This window comes from Hermetia illucens, chromosome 2 (assembly GCF_905115235.1).
Source record: "Hermetia illucens chromosome 2, iHerIll2.2.curated.20191125, whole genome shotgun sequence".
Lineage (NCBI taxonomy): Eukaryota > Metazoa > Arthropoda > Insecta > Diptera > Stratiomyidae > Hermetia > Hermetia illucens.
Window position 1 is genome coordinate 130,891,167 of NC_051850.1, and position 20,958 is coordinate 130,912,124.

Sequence of the window (20,958 nt, forward strand, 5' to 3'; positions counted from 1 at the left end):
GAAGCGACTTCACAGATGGGGAAAAGAAGCCTGGGAGAAGCAACAAGTCTGTGAACTAGAAAAGTACAGGGAGCAACCGCACCAGCCGCGCAAGTTTTACCAACAAGTCAGCAGGATGAAGTCTTATACACCTCGATACTCATCCTGCCGAGACAAAGAGGAAAATCTGATTTCCGACAGAATGGACATATTGGAGCGATGGGTGACTACTTTGATAAGCTAATGAACAACCAGAACATCGGCAAGTTGGAGGTCCCGCCAACCGAAGACGACGGACAAACACTGCCACCACCAAATATAGGAGAAAGAGTCCGCGCAATTCATCGGCTAAAAAATCATAAGTTGCCAGGACCCGATGGAATTATAGCCGAATTAGTTAAATATGGGGGCGACCAGTTACACCAAGTGGTTCATCAGCTTGTGCTCAAGGTACGGGACAGCGAATCAATGCCTACCAATTGGCAACGAGGCGTTATCTGTCTCATACATAAAAAGGGAGATATCACACAGTGCAGCAATTATAGAAGTATAACGTTATTGAATGCCATCTATGAGATATTCTCCACTATCTTGCTAGGCCGGATAGCCCCATACGCCCAGAACATCATTGGCCCATACCAAAGAGGCTTCACTCCAGGCAAATCAATAACAAATCCGATTTTCTCTCTGCGGCGATAGCGATAGACAAACTGTTGGAATATGGACACCAGTTGCACCATTCTTTCATCGACTTTAAAGCCGCCTATGATATCACAGCGAGGGTAAAACTGTACACGGCCATGAGAGAATTCCGTAGCCTACATAACGACAAAATCTATGAGCGATACGATGACCGTCCGGTTGTGGATAAAATCCGGCTCAATAGGTTACGGTGGGCGGGTCACTTAATCCGTATGGATGAAGATGATCCCACCCGGAAAGTCTATAAGGGCAATATCTATGGTAGGAAAAGAAGACGAGGCAGACCCTGCCTAGGATGGAGCGATGGCATAGATCAGGACGCCAGACAGATGTCTGGAGTTCGTTATTACGGCAGGCCTACACGGATACCGGTTGTTGGGACGTTGATGATGATGATGATGCAGCCAATGTGAAGAGGAAGAAAAGACGACCTTGCACTTCATACGCAGTTGCCCGACCTCCTCAAATCTCGGACGAAAACACTGCGGCAAGGTTTTCTTCAGAGAAGAATCTGCACCTTCTTTGCCGCTGGAAAATGTTCTCAGATTCACAAAATCCTGCAAATGCCGCAGCCGGGAAGCCATTGTATAAGCGATTTACGTGGATAGTACAATGGGCCCAGCAAGGCGATAAAGCTTGAGGATGAGGCTTCCCATACTAAACTGAGCATGCGTTTTGTTTGAAATCGAATGACAGTGTAACCGTCGAAATAATATTATTTGTTTCCAATTTTAGCCGTTGAATTACTTTCTCTATTGTCGTGTTACTTCAAAATTATTCATAATGAGCCTCATTGCCAGCAGATGTAAGTGCTCCAAAGACACGGATTTATATGAGATACCAAGCATCGTCCAGAGATATTCGAAGATATCGCCGCAGCTTTCGATCCATCAAAAGGATCGCAATGCGGATGCTTACAAAGCTTTTATGAAAAAAGTAATTATTTTTTGTAGTTCACTTCTGCTAACATAATTCTTTATCAGCCTTGCCTCGTTAAAATCTAGATTAGCGGAAATGGACGCGAAATCATATTGGAAACGACTATGCTCCATGGAGATGATAATACCGCGAAAAAAGGTGGTGGAGATTCTAAGCTTTGTAAGATTTATATTATAAGGCCGAGTAAGTATGAAAGCGTTAATGTTGGTTACAGTGACACGATTAAATCCCTCCAAAGAGGGTTCAAACAGATACAGCAAGGATCATTTCGGGAGTACCATCCCCGATGAGTTCAATGAACAACGTGCAGATGCTACTGTTTTTACATCGGAAGAGAAGGTAAGTGAAGGGATTTAAAAAAAAATTGGTTCGTTCTGTGTCTGGCTGTTATTGGAATGCTTTACATCCATTCAATTTTAAATGGAACGAAAAAGGGAATTCCAGTAGTTGCAGGATTGCGTTGAAAATCGCATTTCGGAATTCTTGCCCAAATTATTTATTTCTCGTGAAGAATACCTCACAAGATATTATTTCCCTGTGACTGCATTCCTCCGAATTAAAATCATTTAAAAGAAAAAAATATTATTCCCCTAGGAGAAAATGTTTGCCGAAATGATGAGTCCATGGATGAAAGCTAAGCCTCAAAAGCAGGTATAGGTTACATTTTGAGAAATTTATCAGAAGCTGAAGTTAAAAATTTATACCAGGCCAATTCCAAGATAATTATAAGCGGAGAAAAGAAAATAGATGAGAGAAATCACAAGGTACAGACTATTATTTCCAATCCTTTTGCTTTTCATATCTTATCCAAACTTCAGGACAAGAAGAAGCAAATTGATGCGAAAGCGGCTTCCAAGAACGAAAATGAATTTGAAGAATTCATGGCAAACGCAACAGTTCAAGATTTGCAGAGATATGTGCGTACCAGCTGAAATTATTCATAGTTTCCCAAAGGGTTACCAAATTGGTTATCAGTTTCTAGAGCTTTAATATATAATCATTTACTTTATCTAATTGCTCATCTCATCCCTCCTTTCTCAGTTCCGAACTATATCGTCTAGGACTAGCTCAAAACCGTGCAATTTTTCAACGGATACATTTTTGAGAGCAGGGAAAATTCAAGTTGACCACGAGAGAGTGAAACAACTGCGGGCTGAGAACTTCACAATGGTTTTTAAAATAAACCAAATAATGCGCAGTAAGGTAAAACTAGAACTTTATCCCGTTAATATTTTCAATTCCAATAAAAAAATCCACCTATTGTATTGCTCTGGGAGTTAGGGATAACAAATAAAGTCCTCCTGCTTGTCGAAATTTGTGGGCTAGCAACCTGCAAATTTCGAAACTTTTCTGCTACCAAAACGTCAGTATCGCCTAGAATGGTGAAGATATTTGGTTGCGGAAAATAGACTATGATTGGTTCCTGGAATGTGCGCACTAACTCGAGCGAGAATTCCTTCGAAATAAGCTGGGCATTCTGAGCCTTAGCGAAGTAAACTGGTGAGACTCTGAAGAGTACTCCTCCCCATTGCAGTAATTAATTTAGTACTCTAGAAAGCTAAATAGCAGTAGACTCGAAGCCGATGACGTGTTGCCTTTAACACTCTCTTGAGCTTGGAGCAGGTTTCTGACAGACTTCTGACTGCAAGATTCCAGTTCATGTTAAAAAGCATCACAATTGTACAGTATTTTGCACTGACCAAACACCACCAGAGCTGCAAATCGACCGCAAATACATATAATCCAGCTGTCGAAGTTGGGAAAGCTATCTTGCGGATCGGACGCCGGGTGCCCTGAATAACCCGCCTGAGCCGCCATCAAATATACTCTTTCCTCGGGTGTTCCGAAAAGGCGTCATAAGATCTGCTGACGGAATCGTGAAAGCGTATCAGTGAAAGGACACAAACACAAAATGGAATTCATTATTGTGATGGTCAGGGCAGCGGAAAATGCCGCAGAAATCAATGATTTCAGAAGTGTTTACCACATCACATTAACAATCGATTCCTCATTTGCGATGACGATCATCTGAAGAAGTGGAAGAAACATTTTACCACAGTTCTTAACCATATCACATCCAACGAAGTTCCATCACTTATGGATAAAATGGATACATGACATGCGGATACGGACTGTTCCTCCAAGAAGAAGGGAAATCATTTGGCCTTTCAATGCGAGCGGTTTCCCCGCAGAATTATTTATCAATGGACCTGTGATCTCTCTGTCTGTTACTTCCTCAAAAAAAGGATAACAGTTAATATTCCAAAGAAGGGCACCTGTTTTGAATGTGGTAAAGAAAGAGGTGTCTGTGGGCTCTCTGCCTTCAATAATATCTAAAATAATCCTGGGACGCATCAAAGAACATCTTGAAAGCTTGATTGACAGAGAGCAAGCTGGTTTCTGGTCCGGATCCTGCTGTGTTGATCACACCAACACCTTCTGGATCGTTTTGGAACATTGCCCGGAATTTAGATCTCACTTCACCTATTCTTCACTGATTCTGATGAGAAAGCTTTCGACATTGTGAACGTGCGTAGTCTACCCAGTAGAGGCATTACGGAGAAATTATTAGTTATTATCAGAGGTTCTGACACTGGCATCTCATTGCCTCTCCCTATCTACATTAATGGGCAGAGCATTGAATTCGTCTGTCAATATATAATACATATGTAGCAATCGTGGTTTTTACCCCCGGTATCACTGAACTGGACACTTGACGCAACAAAAGCTCTACATCCGTTTTCGCTGCCTTGTCTAAACCTGGAAATGCAGTTGTCTCGCTGTTTTCGAACACCAAGATCAAGTTGAGACTGTTTCGTTCTACCAATTCTTACTGTGTTACGTCTGCGACATATTATCGGAATACGCTGGCTTGATACTACTTAAACCAGGAAAAGTTTTCAGCGCATAGCCCTGTCGCTCGGGGGCAATATGATCGGAAGACTGAGGTAAGTTGGAGGTAGGTCAGATATTAAGGGGGCCACAATTCCATTTCAGGATACCTCAGACAATGGAACCCTTTCCCCCAAGATGGGAGTGCAGTGGTGGTGGATTTCGGGGGTCTCGAAAAGGTCTTGAAGAAGCTAAAGCCTATTCCGGAGGACCGGGTACGACACCGTACAGATATGGTTGACCCGCTGTGCCTCACGCGGGGAGAATAGCAATAGGTTTTACAAATCTGGTTCAGAATTTTCCAAACCAATTCAGAATTTTCCAAACCAATTCAGAATTTTTCAAACTAACTTGAAAAATTTCCAACACTAAAACGTTTCCAAGTCAATTTCAGAATTTCCCATTTCAGACTACAGAGTTTTATACCAACTTTTTACGATTCTGAGCAGCTCGTCAATTTTCTATCATTATTTGTTTTAATGGACCATGACATATATTTGCTATTTTTTTTCAAGAGCTCTAAATATAAAATCGTATACTTGTGACTGCAATTAATTCCGCCATTTTCTGTAGAACCTCATCAATGCCTGCAACCGGGAAGAAGCTTAAATTGTGGATTGGCTATTACTTCCAGACCCTTACTCATCCTAGTGGACGCCATTGGACCCTTATATTCTCAGGCCGGTTTAATGATGCAAATGCTGATAGAAAATTGGTGGGCAGCCCATATTTTTTCCAACCAACCCCAACTTCATCCTTATCCAGTGGTAAAAAATTGATTTAAACTTGATAGAAGGATATTCAAAAAACTGAATTGGAAATGGAAAATTCTAAAATTGACTTGGAAAAGTCTGAAGTTAATTTCTGGAATTAATTTGTAAAAATCCGAACTGGTTTGGAAAATTCTGAACTCGACTTGCAAAGCCTATATATAGTATATTCTATCTATTCTATATATCCATTACACCCAGAAAAGATTATGCTCGTTAGCTAGGTTTGAACACTTTTGCTGTAAAAATAAACTCCTAATATTTGTCATCCGCTCCGAATTGACGAATAGCCACAATAGTATATTTCGCCATGTAAATCCACAAGTTTTAATCTAATTATATTTGTTACCATGCTCAATAATTCGATAGTTTACTCGCCTCAAATAGCAACACATGACTTCTTTCTGTTGTACATCATACCAGCAATCCTTCGAAGGCAGTGGTTCACAAGTTGGATCTGAAATCCCTGTCTAAAGCCTTATTTTTTAATTTGAAAAATTAGAATTTTATGAACTTTTATTCCGTCTCTCAACCTACCTACCTACCATGACCGTTGTAAACTCCCTGTTCGTTAACAGATTACAAAGTTACTTCGTACCTCTAAGCCTCTCCTTTGTAGAGTGAATGAGTATCTGAAACTACTTGATCAGAGCCATCATCGTTATAATCAACGGCGCAACAACCTATATCCGATCTAGTTCTGCCTTAGGAAGGAACTTCAGACAACCCGGTTTTGCGCTGAACTTCATTAATCCAATGTCCATTGAAACTGTCTGACGTCCTAACCTACGCAGTTCTCCATTTCAAGTGGGGTCCGTGATCGTCTCCTTTTCCTACCATACATATTGCCCTTATAGGCTTTTTGAGCTGGATCACCCTTATCTATACCGATTAAGTGATCTACTCACCGCAACCTACTGCTACGGATTTTTCCAAACTTAGACGGTTGTGATATCACTCATTGATCTCGTCTTTATGTAGGGGATGAATAGTACATCCTCCTGTAGGGAGTCAAAAATTGTTCGGGAGACACTTCTCTCGAACGCGGTTAATAGTTCTCCAATTTTTACCCTATGGTGAGAATGCTTTTTGCAATATGTGTATTCACTCTAGCAATCATCAATGGTGTTGAGTATGATCCCACGGTGACTTATACTTCCCTGATAAATCTTGTTTTTCTCGTTTAGAGCTTGTCCCTTTCGACAACAAAGTCAATCCGAACTGCCACTTCCTCTAATTCGAAATGCCTAAGAATATGTAGTCTTTCTCAGGCGGTGGAAGAAGAGGTGATTGTTAAATCCCCAGTGCGATAACTAGAGAGGAAATTGCGTACGATACAATCGTAATTACATTATAAAACCTAAAATAATTCCAGAACACATTAAAGAACACTTTGAAAGCTTGGTCCACTGAAACTCGGCTAGCCGGTCTAGATCTGACTATGCTTTCCAGTTCAGTACCCAGCGGATCAGTGTCGAATAATGGACGGTGGTGAGATCCCTGTATGACTTGCTCTTCATCGATTTTAAGAGAACATACGATAGCATCCACCGCTATTAAATCTAGTATGGTCCTCGCAAGAGAAACATTCCGGACAAATTAAAACATAAATATTTTCAGAATACACAATCCATTGTTGCAACTTGTCACTGACATTACTTCCTTTTGTAATAGGTGCCGTTTTCTATGCTGCCTTGTACTCGACCACGCTGACGACATCTATTTACTCTCTCAGCGGGTCAGGGACCTTCGCCAGATGGCTCTGGATTTGGAAAGAGAGCTAAGAAGGGGTCAGACGGATAATTGAACTCTCCCTATCTGCATTAATGGGCAGATCATCGAAGGCATCGATCGGTTTACATATCTTGGAAACTGGGTTTTTGTGGACGGTGGCAGCTATCTGCATGTTGCCCGAAGCATTAACAGTGCTAGGTTCCCTTTCTCTGCCCTGTCTAAAATCTGCAAATGCAGTTATGCACAGGCGTGGCACTCGTACAAAATGTGATCGAAAGATTGCAAAGAATTGGAAAGGTCACACATTAAGGAGGGGCTATCTGGAAAACTCCACTTTCCCAAGGTGACCAAAAAGTGGGTCGACGCAAAGGCACTTGGCGCAGAACAGTAGAAAAGGAATGCAAGCTTCTCAGGAAGTCGTGGAGGGAGTTGAAAGTATTTCAGGTAACCGTGAACGATGGCACGTAGGTGTGGTTGGCACGCTATACCACACCAAGGGGTTCATACGAATATAACTCGACATCTTTGAGATACTTTGCAATCACTAGTTGGTTCGTCGTTAGCGTAACCCTAACCGTAGGCTACCGGAAAGTTAAGTATATCAAAAGTAATATATTATTAATTACCCCCTTCAGCCTTATTGTATAAAAAGTATACAAATCTGGAAGAGAATGCTTCACCATGAGGTTTATCACTTTCAGATACCGGGGACAGCTTTTGCCACTTTTATAGTCTTTTCAAGGTCGCCTATTATATGGACGCTTCGAAAAACTTAGGGAATGGGTCCAGTCTACTGCTCGAAGTTTGGTAGTCTCCTTTGCTTTTCCTAATTGCCAACAGCTGGACTCTGGTTACTATGAAAATTACAGTTTCATGCAGAATTCTCTGGAGATAGTCTGCATTCCTTCATTTCTGAGAGAATAAAGTCTCAATCATTTTCATCACCAGCTTAAGGTATCTAGTTTGCGAAGATATGCGGCCTCTGAATCGTCCCATTGCAATTCTGTAAGGACTCTTTCAAGAATTTAAGCCCGTTTTTGAACGAAGTACCTGCCATGTACCACAAATTTTTCCTCTTTTTCTTCGACCTGAATCCGCCGTTCCTTTCTATTTCATATAGCTCGCCCAGCACCAGCTTTTGATATTCGAAACTTTTGGTTTAATTTTTTGGAGCGGCTAATAATTTTAGTTTTTGTTTGAAGTAGTCAGAAAGCTTCCCCGGCATATTGTCTTTTGCTGCGAATAGTATCGAGAGTGATTTCCAATTCGATTTCTTCTGAATGTATCCATTTCCCGAAGTACCTCCTACGCACCCCCGCCAACCAGTGCTCAGTCCTTGACTCATTTTTCTGCATATTTGTTATGGGTGTATACTTTATACGACGGTAAAGAAGTTATCCCCCACATAATCACTACAGTCGAATGTACCGACGAATGGAAGTTTGCTAGCTCTCTCCCAAAAGCCACACTCCATTTTGATGTTGTGCTCCGGGGGATATTTAGTCCATATATCAGAAATGTGCAAAATATCAGGTTGTGCAGTCTGCAAGGAGGTGCATAAATATATATTTACACATGGTAAAATGTTAAATCAAGCAGCATAGTTTATTCAAGAGTCGTTGACCGATTGACATGAAATTTTAGGGGGATGTTAAAACCATATCCAACGCCTACAATTTGCCAATCTGGAATTTGAGGAAGGATCTTATAGAAGCGAGGAGGAGTATAAATTTTTGTTTTTCAAAGCTTGATTAGGACCTGACGAAATACATGTTAGTCCCGACATGGATCGGGAAAAAAGGGTCAGGCGTCGAAGAGTACAAGTACGAAATAGAACGGGTCAAATACTACCAACATAAAAATTTGAAAAAAAAACTCATGATGACGTCCCTGTACGAAATATATAAAGTTTATGATACTATATTATGAAATTTTGGAAATTTCCTAAAGAAAATACCGTTTTTGTTTCAGTGAACTTAATCTGGTTATATATAATTTCAGGGTAGAGTTGACCACATCCATCAAAATATTCACTTTTCAAGTAAAGTAGATGCAATGATAAGCAAAGTCAAGAAAATTGAAAGGAAAAATCGCCAAATGTACAAACGAATACAAAAGACGGTAATTTCTATTTTCTTCTATCTAAAAAGGACAATGATTTTTAGGCTAACAATTCGTGTCAAGGCAAATAGGTTATTGAAATCAAGAATGAAACCTCATATAGGGCGCTGTAGTGAAATGAGCAGCAGACGTTCTTCTAACTCTCCCCGACGCACTATGATTACGGCGAAACTGCTGCTGATTCGACAGACTTCCTTTACGATATTGATTTATCACACCAGTTTTGGATCCGATTAACCTGAAGATTTTAATGCTTGGCTCTGTTAGAAGGACTCATCCACTTTCTTCTTGGAAATCACACTTAACCATGTCTGTTTTTCAGTAGCTTTCATGAATTTTCAAACTATAAAAAAATAATAAGTGTTAGTTCCTTCTTTCAACTAATGTCTTCTGGATAACTAGGTAGTCCTGTAGCTATGTCCAAATATGACCCTGAAAATTGGGTTGTCCTGTTCTCAATCGTGAAGCCTGCGAAAAAAATTTTATCGTCAACCGATTCTGCTATGATAAATTCACGCGTCGATGTTGTTGCACCTGACAAGATACTCTCTCGTATCTTTCCTTACCACCCCTTCAACGCTAAAATTTGGTGCTTCAGAATGCATGGGAGCTATGGAAATATAAACAGTGGTATTATACTAAAACCGGGTTAAGCCTCCGCCAACTGGGTCCTACTACCAGTTTACAGTTTAATATATTTTTTGTTTGCACAAATTTAAATTGATAATTTTTTCATTTTTTTGAAACTTTTTTTTATTTAACATATGGTATCACTTCCATATTTGCCTAAATCTTATCTTCATTTACTTTCCCTACATATGGGTTCGCATTTTACATAAATTAATACTTCCACTAGAATGGTGCACTGCCAACAGCTCGTCAGTTGGAAGCGGAGTGGAAAAATACTATTAAAGAAATGCGTGCCAGAGCCAAATACCCCTTGACCCTACCTGGCTTGGTAAATTTGGAGCAGATTGACGAAGATGATCGACCAAGGTAATCGATTTTTTTATTATTTATTCCGTTAAAAAAATGGTTTACTTTCTCTCCTCCTGCTGCAACACTTTAGGCATAAGACCCCACCTTGACAATAACCCTTGGACATAGTTTTTTCTATTGGTGGTGATCCAGTAAGTAGAGCCACCTTCTCAATAACGGAGATACCGGCCCGAATGAAAATTATACAGAAAACCAGATTGGAATATTTCAGTTGATCTGCACTGAGGTGTGGCCCGGTCTGCACAGTCGATTTTCTCGACTTTTCTTCGTTTTGGCACCGCTCTGCTCACGTTACTTGTTCCAGTCAACAGTTCGAATGGTTATTCCAACTATCTCATTTTGTAAACACATTACAGTTGAAAGGGATATGGATAGGTCGGAAAATATGTTGAGTTAAACCAGTTGAACAGAAGCTTTCAGGAGAACGAAGTAATAGATACACCAGTCTAGTGTGCAATGCATCATTGTTAAATTTCTTGCTCGTGAAAGCATAAGCGTTGAAATCTTTCAGTACAGCTGCATAGTTCGAGGTTCCAAAGGCTCAAATTTTTACCTGGCATGAAGCTTGGAGCGAAAATTACGCGAATCCCTCTATTATCCCCTTTGCTTCAGCTTTTTCGTTGTGTATCTCTATTCCGAGCTCCCCTGGAAAACCCCACATCTGTGAAAAATCACTCCCTTCTCTGGATGTTTTATGACGAGCATACTTTAATAGTAATAATAATCGTTGGCGCATCAATCCATATTAGATCAGGGCCTTGAAGTGTGTTAGAGTACTTCGTTCATGACCGTAACGGTACATTACAGTACACTGCAGGGGACAATGTGGTCAGCAATGCACTCGCCCGAGATTATTTCGCCGATTTGACTCAGGTACTCATTCACAGCTGAGTCGACTGGTATCCGACGCCAAATGACGATAGAAATTCCACTGTCACCAGTGAGAATTGAACCGCGACCTTCCGTACGACAGTCTTGTGCTCTAACCACTCAACTATCCGGACGGTTACGAATATGCTGTGTTTAGTGACGAACTAATAAGCAATTCCCATTGAGGAGATACTATATAGATAGAAATTGCCCTACCTAATAATAATAACTTCGCTGTGGCCGGTCCCAAGCCCGGTAGTCAAAGGAAGAGGGATGGATAGGTTCAGTCTGAATGACTGTACGCCACCGCAGCATCTCAGATGATAAGTGGCCCATTTTAATATTATATATTTCTCACATCCAAGCACTTTCAGTTAAACCCGCAACCGATTTTATGAAAATAAGGTAACCAATCTAAAACTCTTCCTGGCCTCTTATTAGCCGCTTCCACACTTTCCTCCTAGTGCTTAAAAATTATAGTTTAGGCACCAATGTCTGCCGCTTCCATAATGCTGGAAGATTTCCTCGGTAATGTATGTTCCGTACAAGTTGATACATCCTTATCTTTATCGCCTGCTTGAAAACCTTATTAGGCTTGCCTTTTGAGCCCGAAGTTTTATTTACCCCTATCCTGCTGTGAAATCCTGGAATTACTTCTGTGATTACTACCCGTTACTACTATTGTCTATCAAGTCTCTTATGTCAATCATGATCCCTCCTTTGCTGAAGGAATAATTCTAAATGACGATAAAATGAGTGCACATGATTGCTTGTATGGCTTTTAATTGAACCGAATACAACCTTCTAGAGACTCTCTACAAACTTATATTCTCCTTTGAGCTCACTACTTTTAGATGTCTCCCTCACTGTTCTACACAACTAACTTTCCTTCCTAATCATTCTTACCTACCACCGTCTGGGCAGTTGTCCAGTCCGAAACGAATGATAGACAGGTCAATATTCAATCAGTAGTTACATTTATTTCTGGAAAATGTCCGCAATCTTAACATTGACCAGTATTTTTTCGCCCTCTACAAAAATTTATTGGCCCATGCTCTTGTTGAACAGCTTAAGGGTCTCCTCATTGTAGATTTCATACAAGCTCCCTCCATACCTGGAATAAAATTGTCTGGTGGGCGATGTCACGCATATTACGGTTTCACCAGTCTAATCCGCGATGATGCATGCATCATTGCAAAGATTCCTGTAAGGTTCACTTGGGTTGTAAAAAATGCAAATCCTGAGCGACTCCGTCGTGAGATCTGTGTTTCTTTTTGGAATCGGAACTAGACGAGTGATTCTCCACTAAGGTAGGGCAGATTTCTGCATCCATAGAGAATTTAAGCTGTCTTTGAGCAAACTCATTCAGGCTACGCAGCATAACATTGGGATATCATCTACCCTTAGAGCGGATGAGAAAACATATTTGGAAAGTATTTTTATTAGATTCCCAGGTGAAAAAGGTTGGGGTAGTGAATGGTATTGAGCCCTTAGTAGAACAACGTATTTGACATTGTATTCGTCATTCCATGAGAATTATCGTTGAGTTTCCTGCGAGGAGTTCCGGATTCGTTTGATGAAGGTCCACAACTCTGTAAGATTTGAGGAATGGGTGATTTCCTCAATTTTGGCGTTCCAATGCAGACGTTTGGCCTCCCGGACTTTTTATGTCCATTAATCTGAAGCTTTTTTGAATAAACTAAAACTCATTGGATTTGATGTAGCATGAACAGCTTTTAAAGAAGATTTTAGAGATGGGCTCCACTAGCCTTTTGGCTTCCTAGAGTTGCTTTTAATGTGAAAGGCGTTGGCATGAAGTTATACTATTTATTTCTGTGGAAAGTGTTATGTTTACTAGGTTTTTTTTCGTAAACTGCGTGCTATATATAATTCTGGCCTTTGGGTAATAGAAGTGGATGAGATTAGGATTGGGCTGTGGTGGCTGTTGAGATGATGGTAGTTAGGTTTTCCATTATTAAGGGTTTGAAACTCTCTTCCAGAGGGGAGTTCTGAAAAGGCTCGACCATTGGGAGAATTGATAGTGATAATATAATAATAATAATCGGCGCAACAATCCAATTGGATCAGGGCCCTGAAGTGTGTTAGAGCACTTCATTCAAGACCGCAACGGTACACTGTAGGAGGCAATGTGGTCAGCATTGCGCTCGCCCGAGATTATTACCCTGATCCCTGACTGGTATCCGACGTCAAATCACGATACAAATTCCACTGCCACCAGTGAGATTTGAACCGCGGCCTTCCGTACGACAGCCTTGTGCTCTAACCACTCAGCAACCCGGACACTGCAACTAAGCTAAGACCAAATAGTAAATTCCAACTATTTTTGTCAAGGATTGCATACAGAATCAAGGGGCTTGAGCTCTCAATCAGAAACGTTGGTCCCACATGCAGACCTCGAAAAATCCGACAATCTCCCTGTGTAACTTTTCCGTACAGCGGAAAATTCTGGGAATCCTTGATGTTTCTCAATGAACTGAACAAGGGGATGATCGTTAAAATTCTGTCTTGAGTGTGTCCTGCTGTTACAAACATACTACATAAAATCATCCTGGAACGCATCAAAGAATACTTGGAAACATTGATCGGGAGATAATAGGATGGTTTTTCCTCTGGTTTCCCTTTACCAACCACATTAAGAAAGAGAATTGATAGTATCACCCCCTATTTGAAAACGTGCATTGAAATCACCAGCTAGAACAACGTTTGAGCTGCCCTCCAAATATCAATTACCACTTTACTACTTCTTCATTGTAAAATAACAAAACTTACTGAACACAACTGAGACTTGATGCCAAAAATTCATACAGGAACATGCCCACTATAAATCAAAATGCTAACATCCATAGTGGAAAACCCATACTTTCATTCAAAACGAAGAGATACAATCGACCCCTTAAACCAGACAAAAGGATACCTACGTAGTACGAAATACAGATGGTTAAGTTCCAGCGTGTAGTCCCGGTGCACAGCCAACTACTAGGACGTTCTCCTGGTGAGTCTAAGGATCAATTAGGCAGATAATTTTCTTACTCGACCGACCTGTTAACTGACCCTAATACCCTACCCTAATACACGAAAACATACCAATAGCGCAGGATGAAATTATGAATAGTTCACCCCACTTTAAGCGTTATGGCCATTCTTGTATTAGAACTAGTTACTCAACACCTGATGCAGTAGTAAGATTGTTAAGGAAAAGCTGAAGTGAACTATTGCCCACAGCATAACTAATTTCCATTTAATGTACATTCAGGCATTATTTTCAAATACGAGGACTTTTCAAAAAGTAATGTTAAAACGCTGTACAAAATTATATAATCTCGACGACAAATCGACATATTATTTTTCAAAGCAACCTCTCTCAGTTGCTGTACACATTAAAATTCTAGGCCGTCTTTTGCAAGCTCCTTACATTGCGCCGTCACAACTTTCGCTACTTCCTTATTTGACTTGATTTCTTGCCCCTTAGGGGGAATTTCATTACGGGGAACAGTAAAAAATCATGCTCAATTCTTGGGGTTCAGTTTTGATACCGACGTAAACTGGTGGTTAAAACAAATTTGTCACAATCTCCCTGGACTCTCTGACCTTAGGGCCTTCATGTTAATGCAAAAATCCCTGGGAATGGAAAGGATTATCACTATTACCTTACCGGCGCTGCGACCGTCTTCGAACTGCAGGTAAAGATGACTAAAAGAATTCTGAACATGTTGGTTTGCCACCTTTTTCAACCCGATTTCCCCCTTGCGACCATTGTCGTGGATTGGTACCCACGATGGAGCATACAACTTGGGAAATGCCTGCTCAACCAACACCAACAGTTCTACTACCAAACCCTATCTTCACCTCCAAGTGGTGATCGCTTGGAGTTCTTTCTTAAGGAAAAACTGCAAGCGGAGAAATATGAAGGCAAGACCCCCGCAGCTAAAAACGGGACAAATTGTACCAACTAATCCTAATCCTACATGGAAAGTGCAAGTTACGAAGCCACAGAAGCAGGCTCGAACAGGATGGAATTGAAAACGACGAACAGCAACGACAATGGAATAACGATTTGCCCATTTTCTCATGGAACGTGCGCTCAGTATACAAACTGAATGCTGCTGAGCAGCTAGCCGATATCCTGTCCTAATATAAGGTTGATGTAACTGTGGCGCGGCAGGATTCGCAGCATTCGAAATTTATTTCGAATGTTGCGAATACGAACAAATAGATGGCGCGGAACTGTCCACTTTGTAGAGCTCGCCACGGGAGTGGAAGACTAGCGAGGAAAGTGTGCCATGAGTTAGTGGCAGAAAGAAACACATGAGGTGGGATGATTCTCTTCTGCCTCTAACGTGTAAATAGTTGTTTGCTCTTACTGATTCATTAAAATTAATAAATTCCGATTGCGGCAGGATTCGCAGCACTCGAAATTTATTTCGAAATTCGAAATTTATTTCGAATGTTGCGAATGCGAACAAATAGATGGCGCAGACTTCTTATGTCACTATGGATTTCTGGTGGACTTGCAGAATAAGTCCCTTATAGACCCCACGACCAACCTTAATTCGTCGGGACAAATGGTAGCTCACCCAGGCAATAATCCTTCCGTTCTTTTAGAAGACATTACCGACTCTCGTGTTCGGGCACTTCTCCAAAAGTTCAGCCAGATTACTACCGAGTGTAGTCTCTCGAAATCAGTGAAGCACAATGTGCAGCACCACATTAATACTACTGGTTCCCCGATTTTCTCGAAGGTGCGTCCTCTACCACCCCAGAAACTGGCTATTGCGCGGAAAGAATTTGAACAACTTGTTCAACAGGGTATCTGCAGGCTCTCAAACAGCTGTTGGTCTTCCCCATTGCATATGGTCCCTAAGCCAAATGGCGGATGGCGCCCCTGTGGGGATTGCAGAAGGCTAAACGCACAGACTGTTCCTGACCGATATCCAGTTCCACGCAGTTCATGACTTAGCGCATCCAGGCATCAGGACAACAAATCGGCTAGTCACCGAGAAATACTTCTGGCCCTCTATGAATAACGATGTCAATTCCTGGGCCAGAGAGTGCATCGCATGCCAGAAGTGTAAAGTCTCCAGGCATGTAAGGAAAGAAGTGGGCTCATTCCCCCGCACTGCCAAGCGGTTCCACACAATACACCTCGACATAGTAGGGCCTTTGCGAGACTCGCACGGTTATAGGTATTGTCTCACAATCATCGACTGGTTTACGCGGTGGCCTGAGGCAATACCTCTGAAAGACATTACGGCGCAATCATGTGCCGAAGCCCTCTGTCGAGAGTGGATACCTCGCTTTGGCGTCCCTGCAGTGGTCATCACTGACGAGGGAATGCAATTTGAGTCCACCCTATTCTCCGAGTTAGGCAAACTCCTTGGTTTTAAACGCCAGCGGACTACTGCATACCACCCGCAATCCAATGGGATGCTAAAACGTTGGCACCGGACGCTGAAAGCCGCCATTATGGCACGCGACGACCCGTCCTGGTCCCAAGTCTTGCCTCTCGTCCTACTCGGTCTACTACAACCCGCCGAGAGGAATTTGCTGCCAGCCCGGCGGAGCTAGTATACGGGGAGAACCCGAGACTCTCAAGCGATCCGGTCTTCGACAAGAGATCGGGTCTCACAGAGTCGGGGTTGGTGCGTCTGCTGAGGGACAATCGCCGACGCATAAAAGCCACACCACCCACCCGACACTCGTCCACACCTGCCTTTTCGCCCAAGGAACTGGACACGTGCACGCACGTTCTGGTCAGGACGGATGCCGTCCGGAAGCCGCTGCAGCCTCCATATGAGGGCCCGTACCGCGTTCTCGAGCGGGGAGAACATTTCTTCCAGCTCGAGATCGGTGGACACAAAAAGGCAGTCTCTCTGTCCAGGCTGAAACCCGTGTGCGCCCCGAAGCAGCGTCGTGTCCGCTTTGTGGATTGACGGTGAACGAAGTTCCCGGATCAGTCGCCGAAACCTTTAGGTTTCATCTGGGGGCGGAGTGATGTGGCGCGACAGGATTTGCAGCATTCGAAATTTATTTCGAATGTTGCGAATGTGAACAAATAGATGGCGCTGAACTATCCACTTTGTAGAGCTCGCCACGGGAGTGGAAGACTAGCGAGGAAAGAGTGCCATGAGTTAGGGGCAGAAAGAATTCATGTGTTTCTTTCTCTTCTGCCCCTAACGTGTAAATAGTCGTTTGCTCTTACTGATTCATTAAAATTAATAAATTCCGATTATTAAATCTTCGAGTATTGATTGTAAAAACCTAGTCTATGTGTGTGTGGTTTGCAAAGAAATGGACTATTTTAGTTAAATAACAACGTTGCAATAGATCCGCTGGACGGGGACCGGTTTCCTGGAGAAGAGTCGCTACACCATATATTTCATTGGCCATCCAGTAAACCATGTGCTCGGAATAGGTTTCTTAGTCAGCCAAAAAATGAAACCTGCTGTTATCGCCTATGCACTTCACGCTTGCGAAGCGTTCACGCAGAGTCGGGGAAGGATGCCTTCTACAAGGCAATTGAGCACACCCTTAAAGCCCATTCCAAGTATCATATTAAAATCATACTTGGAGATTTCAACACTCAAGTAAGGACGGACCCCGTATTTAGGCGTTACGTCGGCTCCCATAGCTTACATAGAGATACCATTAAGAACGGACTGCGGATTACTCAGTTAGCAGTATCGCACGAAATGGTTGTTGAAATTACCTGGTTTGCGCGGAAACCGGCCCAAAAACATACGTGGGCCCCTCCAGATGGGACCACTTTCAACCAAATTGACCGGGTACTGATTAAACACCGCCACCTCTCAAACTTGATGGATATCAGAACATATAGGGGGGCCAATATAGACTGGGATCATTATCTCGTTGAAGTTTGACGATGAATGTAAGCTAGGAACGGAATGGAAGAATACTGCATACCGAGTAATGTTGCATTCTCAAAGAACGCGGACTCGCGGAGAGACCTTCCAAGAACTCCGTTGAACGGAGTCTGTGACTTCACAGACGGAAAAAGGAAGCCTAGGAGAAATAACGGGATATCTCCATATGCCCAGAACATCATTGGCCCATACCAAAGTGACTTCATTCCACGCAAATCAACAACACGTCAGATTTTCTCTATACAGCAAGTGATGGAAAAAATGTTGGAATATGACATCATTTGAACCATCTCTTCATCGACTTCAACGCCGCCTATGACAGCATAGCCAGGGTAAAAATGTACACGGACATAACAGAAGTCGATATCCCGAAGAAATTAATAAGACTGACTAGGCTGACCTTGACCAATGTGCGAGGCCAGATAAAAGCAGCAGGATCACTCTCGAGACCATTCAACATCAACAACGGTCTAAGGCAAGGCGATGCTCTATTATGCGTCCTCTTCAACCTGGCCCTGGGCAAAGTTATTCGCGATGCGAGACGTAAATGCACCATCCTCTTGTAATCCATCCAACATTATGGGAAGTCTACTTACGTCCAGATTGTGCAGGCGGCTATCGGGGCGAGATCTCGGGCTGCACATTAACGAAGACGAGACGAAGTACATGGTGGCAATATCAGCGCCAAAAACCATAAAATGGACAACATCGAATACAACTTTGAGACCGTTGAAAATTTCTCCTATTTAGGGGCGGAAATCACAACCGATAACATATGACAATGAAATCCGCGCATGGTTGTTGGCAGCCAACAGAGCCTATTTCAACTTACATAAACTGTTTCGCTCGAAACGTCTCACCATAGGGTCAAAGCTCTTACTGTACAAAGAATTTTTGGACCACTACATGAGGATGGACGATTCCGTAGCCTACATAACGACGAAATATATCAGCGATACCCCGACCGTCTGGTTGTGGATAAAACCCGGCTCAACAGGTTGCGGTGGGCGGGTCACTTAATCCGTATGGATCAGATTGACCCAGCCCGGAAAGTCTATAAGGGCAATATCTATGATAGAAAGAGAAAACGAGGCAGAACCTGCCTGAGATGGAGCGATGGTGTAGGTCAGGACGCCAGACAGCTTTTAGGGATTCATTTCGATGGTGGACCTCGGCTCAAAACCGAGGTATCTGGAGTTCCTTATTAAGGCAGGCCTAGACCGGATACCGGTTGTTGCGCCGTTGATGATGATGACCATTATCGTTACTTTTTGAACAGGCCTCGTGCTTTTTCAAAATTCTTTGAAAGGATTCTAGCGGACTTTGAATACCCGCCGAAAGAAAACAAAACCTTAATTTTTAAGTTCTAGTCTCCCAAAATTCGTTTTTCATTACCATAAGCCCTGTAGAGAGCAAATTCGCCCATTAAAGTTTAGAACCTTTGTCGCTTTGTCTAGTATGGTTAATGTGTACATATCGTAGTTCAGTTTTCCAGTTTCCCATCTCACTATATGTATTCGATTAATTTTTCTTTTATTCACAGAGTATTCTTAGAATTAGGAGTTGAAAATGGGAATATTTTAGGAACGATTGTGCTTTCGCTATATCTCGAACTAATGCCAATAACTGTAACGAATTTTGTTGCATTGTGCGAAAATTTCAAAACCAAAGCCAACGAGAACAGAAAAAATGGGATTCCTCATTTAGCGGGCTCTCCTATACATAGGTGAGTCCTCTATGCTAGAATTTAAATTATATACATTCCAATTAACTCGCTATATGATGTTATCAAAGTTTAAAGTGTTTTTTTCCAATATTGCTAATTTAGAAGGAAATATCTGACTATCTACAGAATTGAGTAAAAGTATTATTGATTTCAACTTAGGATATTCCCAGACTTATACTTTGAAGGAGGTGATATCCTAACTGGACATGGTGGTACAGGAATGGCTGCTCGTGGAGTCGACTTCTACCCCGAGCATATGGAGATACCGCACGATCATGAAGGTAAGGATAGAGACACCATATTCCAAAAAGTCATCAACACACCGACTAATTTCCAGGTACAATATCCATGTCTGTGACACCAGATGGACGAATAAATTCCTTATTCGCCATTAGTTTCCGACCTCTTGAGCTGCTGAAAGGCAAGCGTCCCGCATTTGGTCGAGTAGTGAAAGGATTGAAATTGCTGGAGACTATCAAAAGTTACGGAACTAAAAATGGAAAACCTAAACAAAAAATTCTCATCACACGTTGTGGGTTAATACATCCTAAATAATGTACTTTTTAAGAAGCTTAAAATTGTGCGCGTTCTTTAAATAAAATTGGCTGTGTTTTCTTGTAAAATCGCAATTTTCTTTCTTACAATAATAGAAATTATAACAAAAATTATGTACACTGATAGCTTCCATAATCAATCTTCAGTATCCGAATTAGGTGCTAAAATTTGGCTAGCACCGGTTATATTTTTCGGATTGAAAGTTGCTTCAAAACATCGTTTGAACACAGCTCTAGCTTTCTTCTGGCGGACAACGACGGTCGGAGATTTCGGCACGGAATCTACTTCGTTTAACTCTTCCGTATCTTTGAAGGTGACACAAATCCCTTCTGATTCTTTGTTTTCCAAATCAGCATGCGTACTTTCTCTGGGCTTTGGTACAGTTGGTACAGAGAGTTGAGTTTCAATGTTTGCTTGTGTATTTCCTCTTACAATATCTACAGATTCAGATTCATTTCTTGGAGGGAAGTTGAATAGCACTTCGTCGACAGATGATGTTTCCGAGAAATTTGGTTTTGCTCTTTTGAATGCGGTGCCTTCAGAGAGAGATGTCACTTCACTTGTATCGCAAATTCTTTTTCCCATATCATTTCGTGATCGATTTTGTATGGATTGATTACAAGGTTCAATATCATCGGGAGAAAGCGTTGACATGACGAGGTTGGCCTCGAATGTGTGTAGATTGTTTAGTGTGAAGACGACAGGTCTGGAAAACGAAGGATTTGAAACTTTCAAACTTATACTGATAATACTAAGGCATATCTGTATG

At 41.9% G+C, this 20,958-nt stretch overlaps 2 protein-coding genes across 2 annotated transcripts in view; one reads left to right on the forward strand and one right to left on the reverse strand.

Moving 5' to 3' along the window:
• Positions 1 to 1,395: 1,395 nt before the first annotated feature.
• On the forward strand, positions 1,396 to 20,251 carry LOC119648559. The gene is made up of 10 exons (XM_038050329.1): positions 1,396 to 1,617; positions 1,686 to 1,779; positions 1,835 to 1,959; positions 2,215 to 2,271; positions 2,328 to 2,537; positions 2,662 to 2,823; positions 9,994 to 10,133; positions 19,452 to 19,634; positions 19,794 to 19,915; positions 19,972 to 20,251. The coding sequence occupies exons 1-10, from the start codon at positions 1,465 to 1,467 to the stop codon at positions 20,187 to 20,189; spliced, it is 1,464 nt and encodes a 487-aa protein (XP_037906257.1). The 5' UTR covers positions 1,396 to 1,464; the 3' UTR covers positions 20,190 to 20,251.
• LOC119650254 (cell cycle checkpoint control protein RAD9A) overlaps positions 20,251 to 20,958 on the reverse strand; it is a 39,015-nt gene continuing 38,307 nt past the window's right edge. Inside the window, exon 6 of the mRNA XM_038052846.1 lies at positions 20,251 to 20,895. Within this exon, the coding sequence (XP_037908774.1) occupies positions 20,325 to 20,895 (571 nt within the window). The 3' untranslated portion in view covers positions 20,251 to 20,324. The remainder of the gene's footprint in view (positions 20,896 to 20,958) is intronic.

What these genes read in the sequence shown, in the direction of transcription:
- LOC119648559 (XM_038050329.1), top strand. Translation starts at nt 1,465, where the DNA reads ATGAGCCTCATTGCCAGCAGATGTAAGTGCTCCAAAGACACGGATTTA. An exon ending in TTTTTACATCGGAAGAGAAG is followed by an intron (nt 1,960 to 2,214) that starts GTAAGTGAAGGG and finishes TTATTCCCCTAG; the next exon opens with GAGAAAATGTTTGCCGAAAT. An exon ending in AAGCTAAGCCTCAAAAGCAG is followed by an intron (nt 2,272 to 2,327) that starts GTATAGGTTACA and finishes AATTTATACCAG; the next exon opens with GCCAATTCCAAGATAATTAT.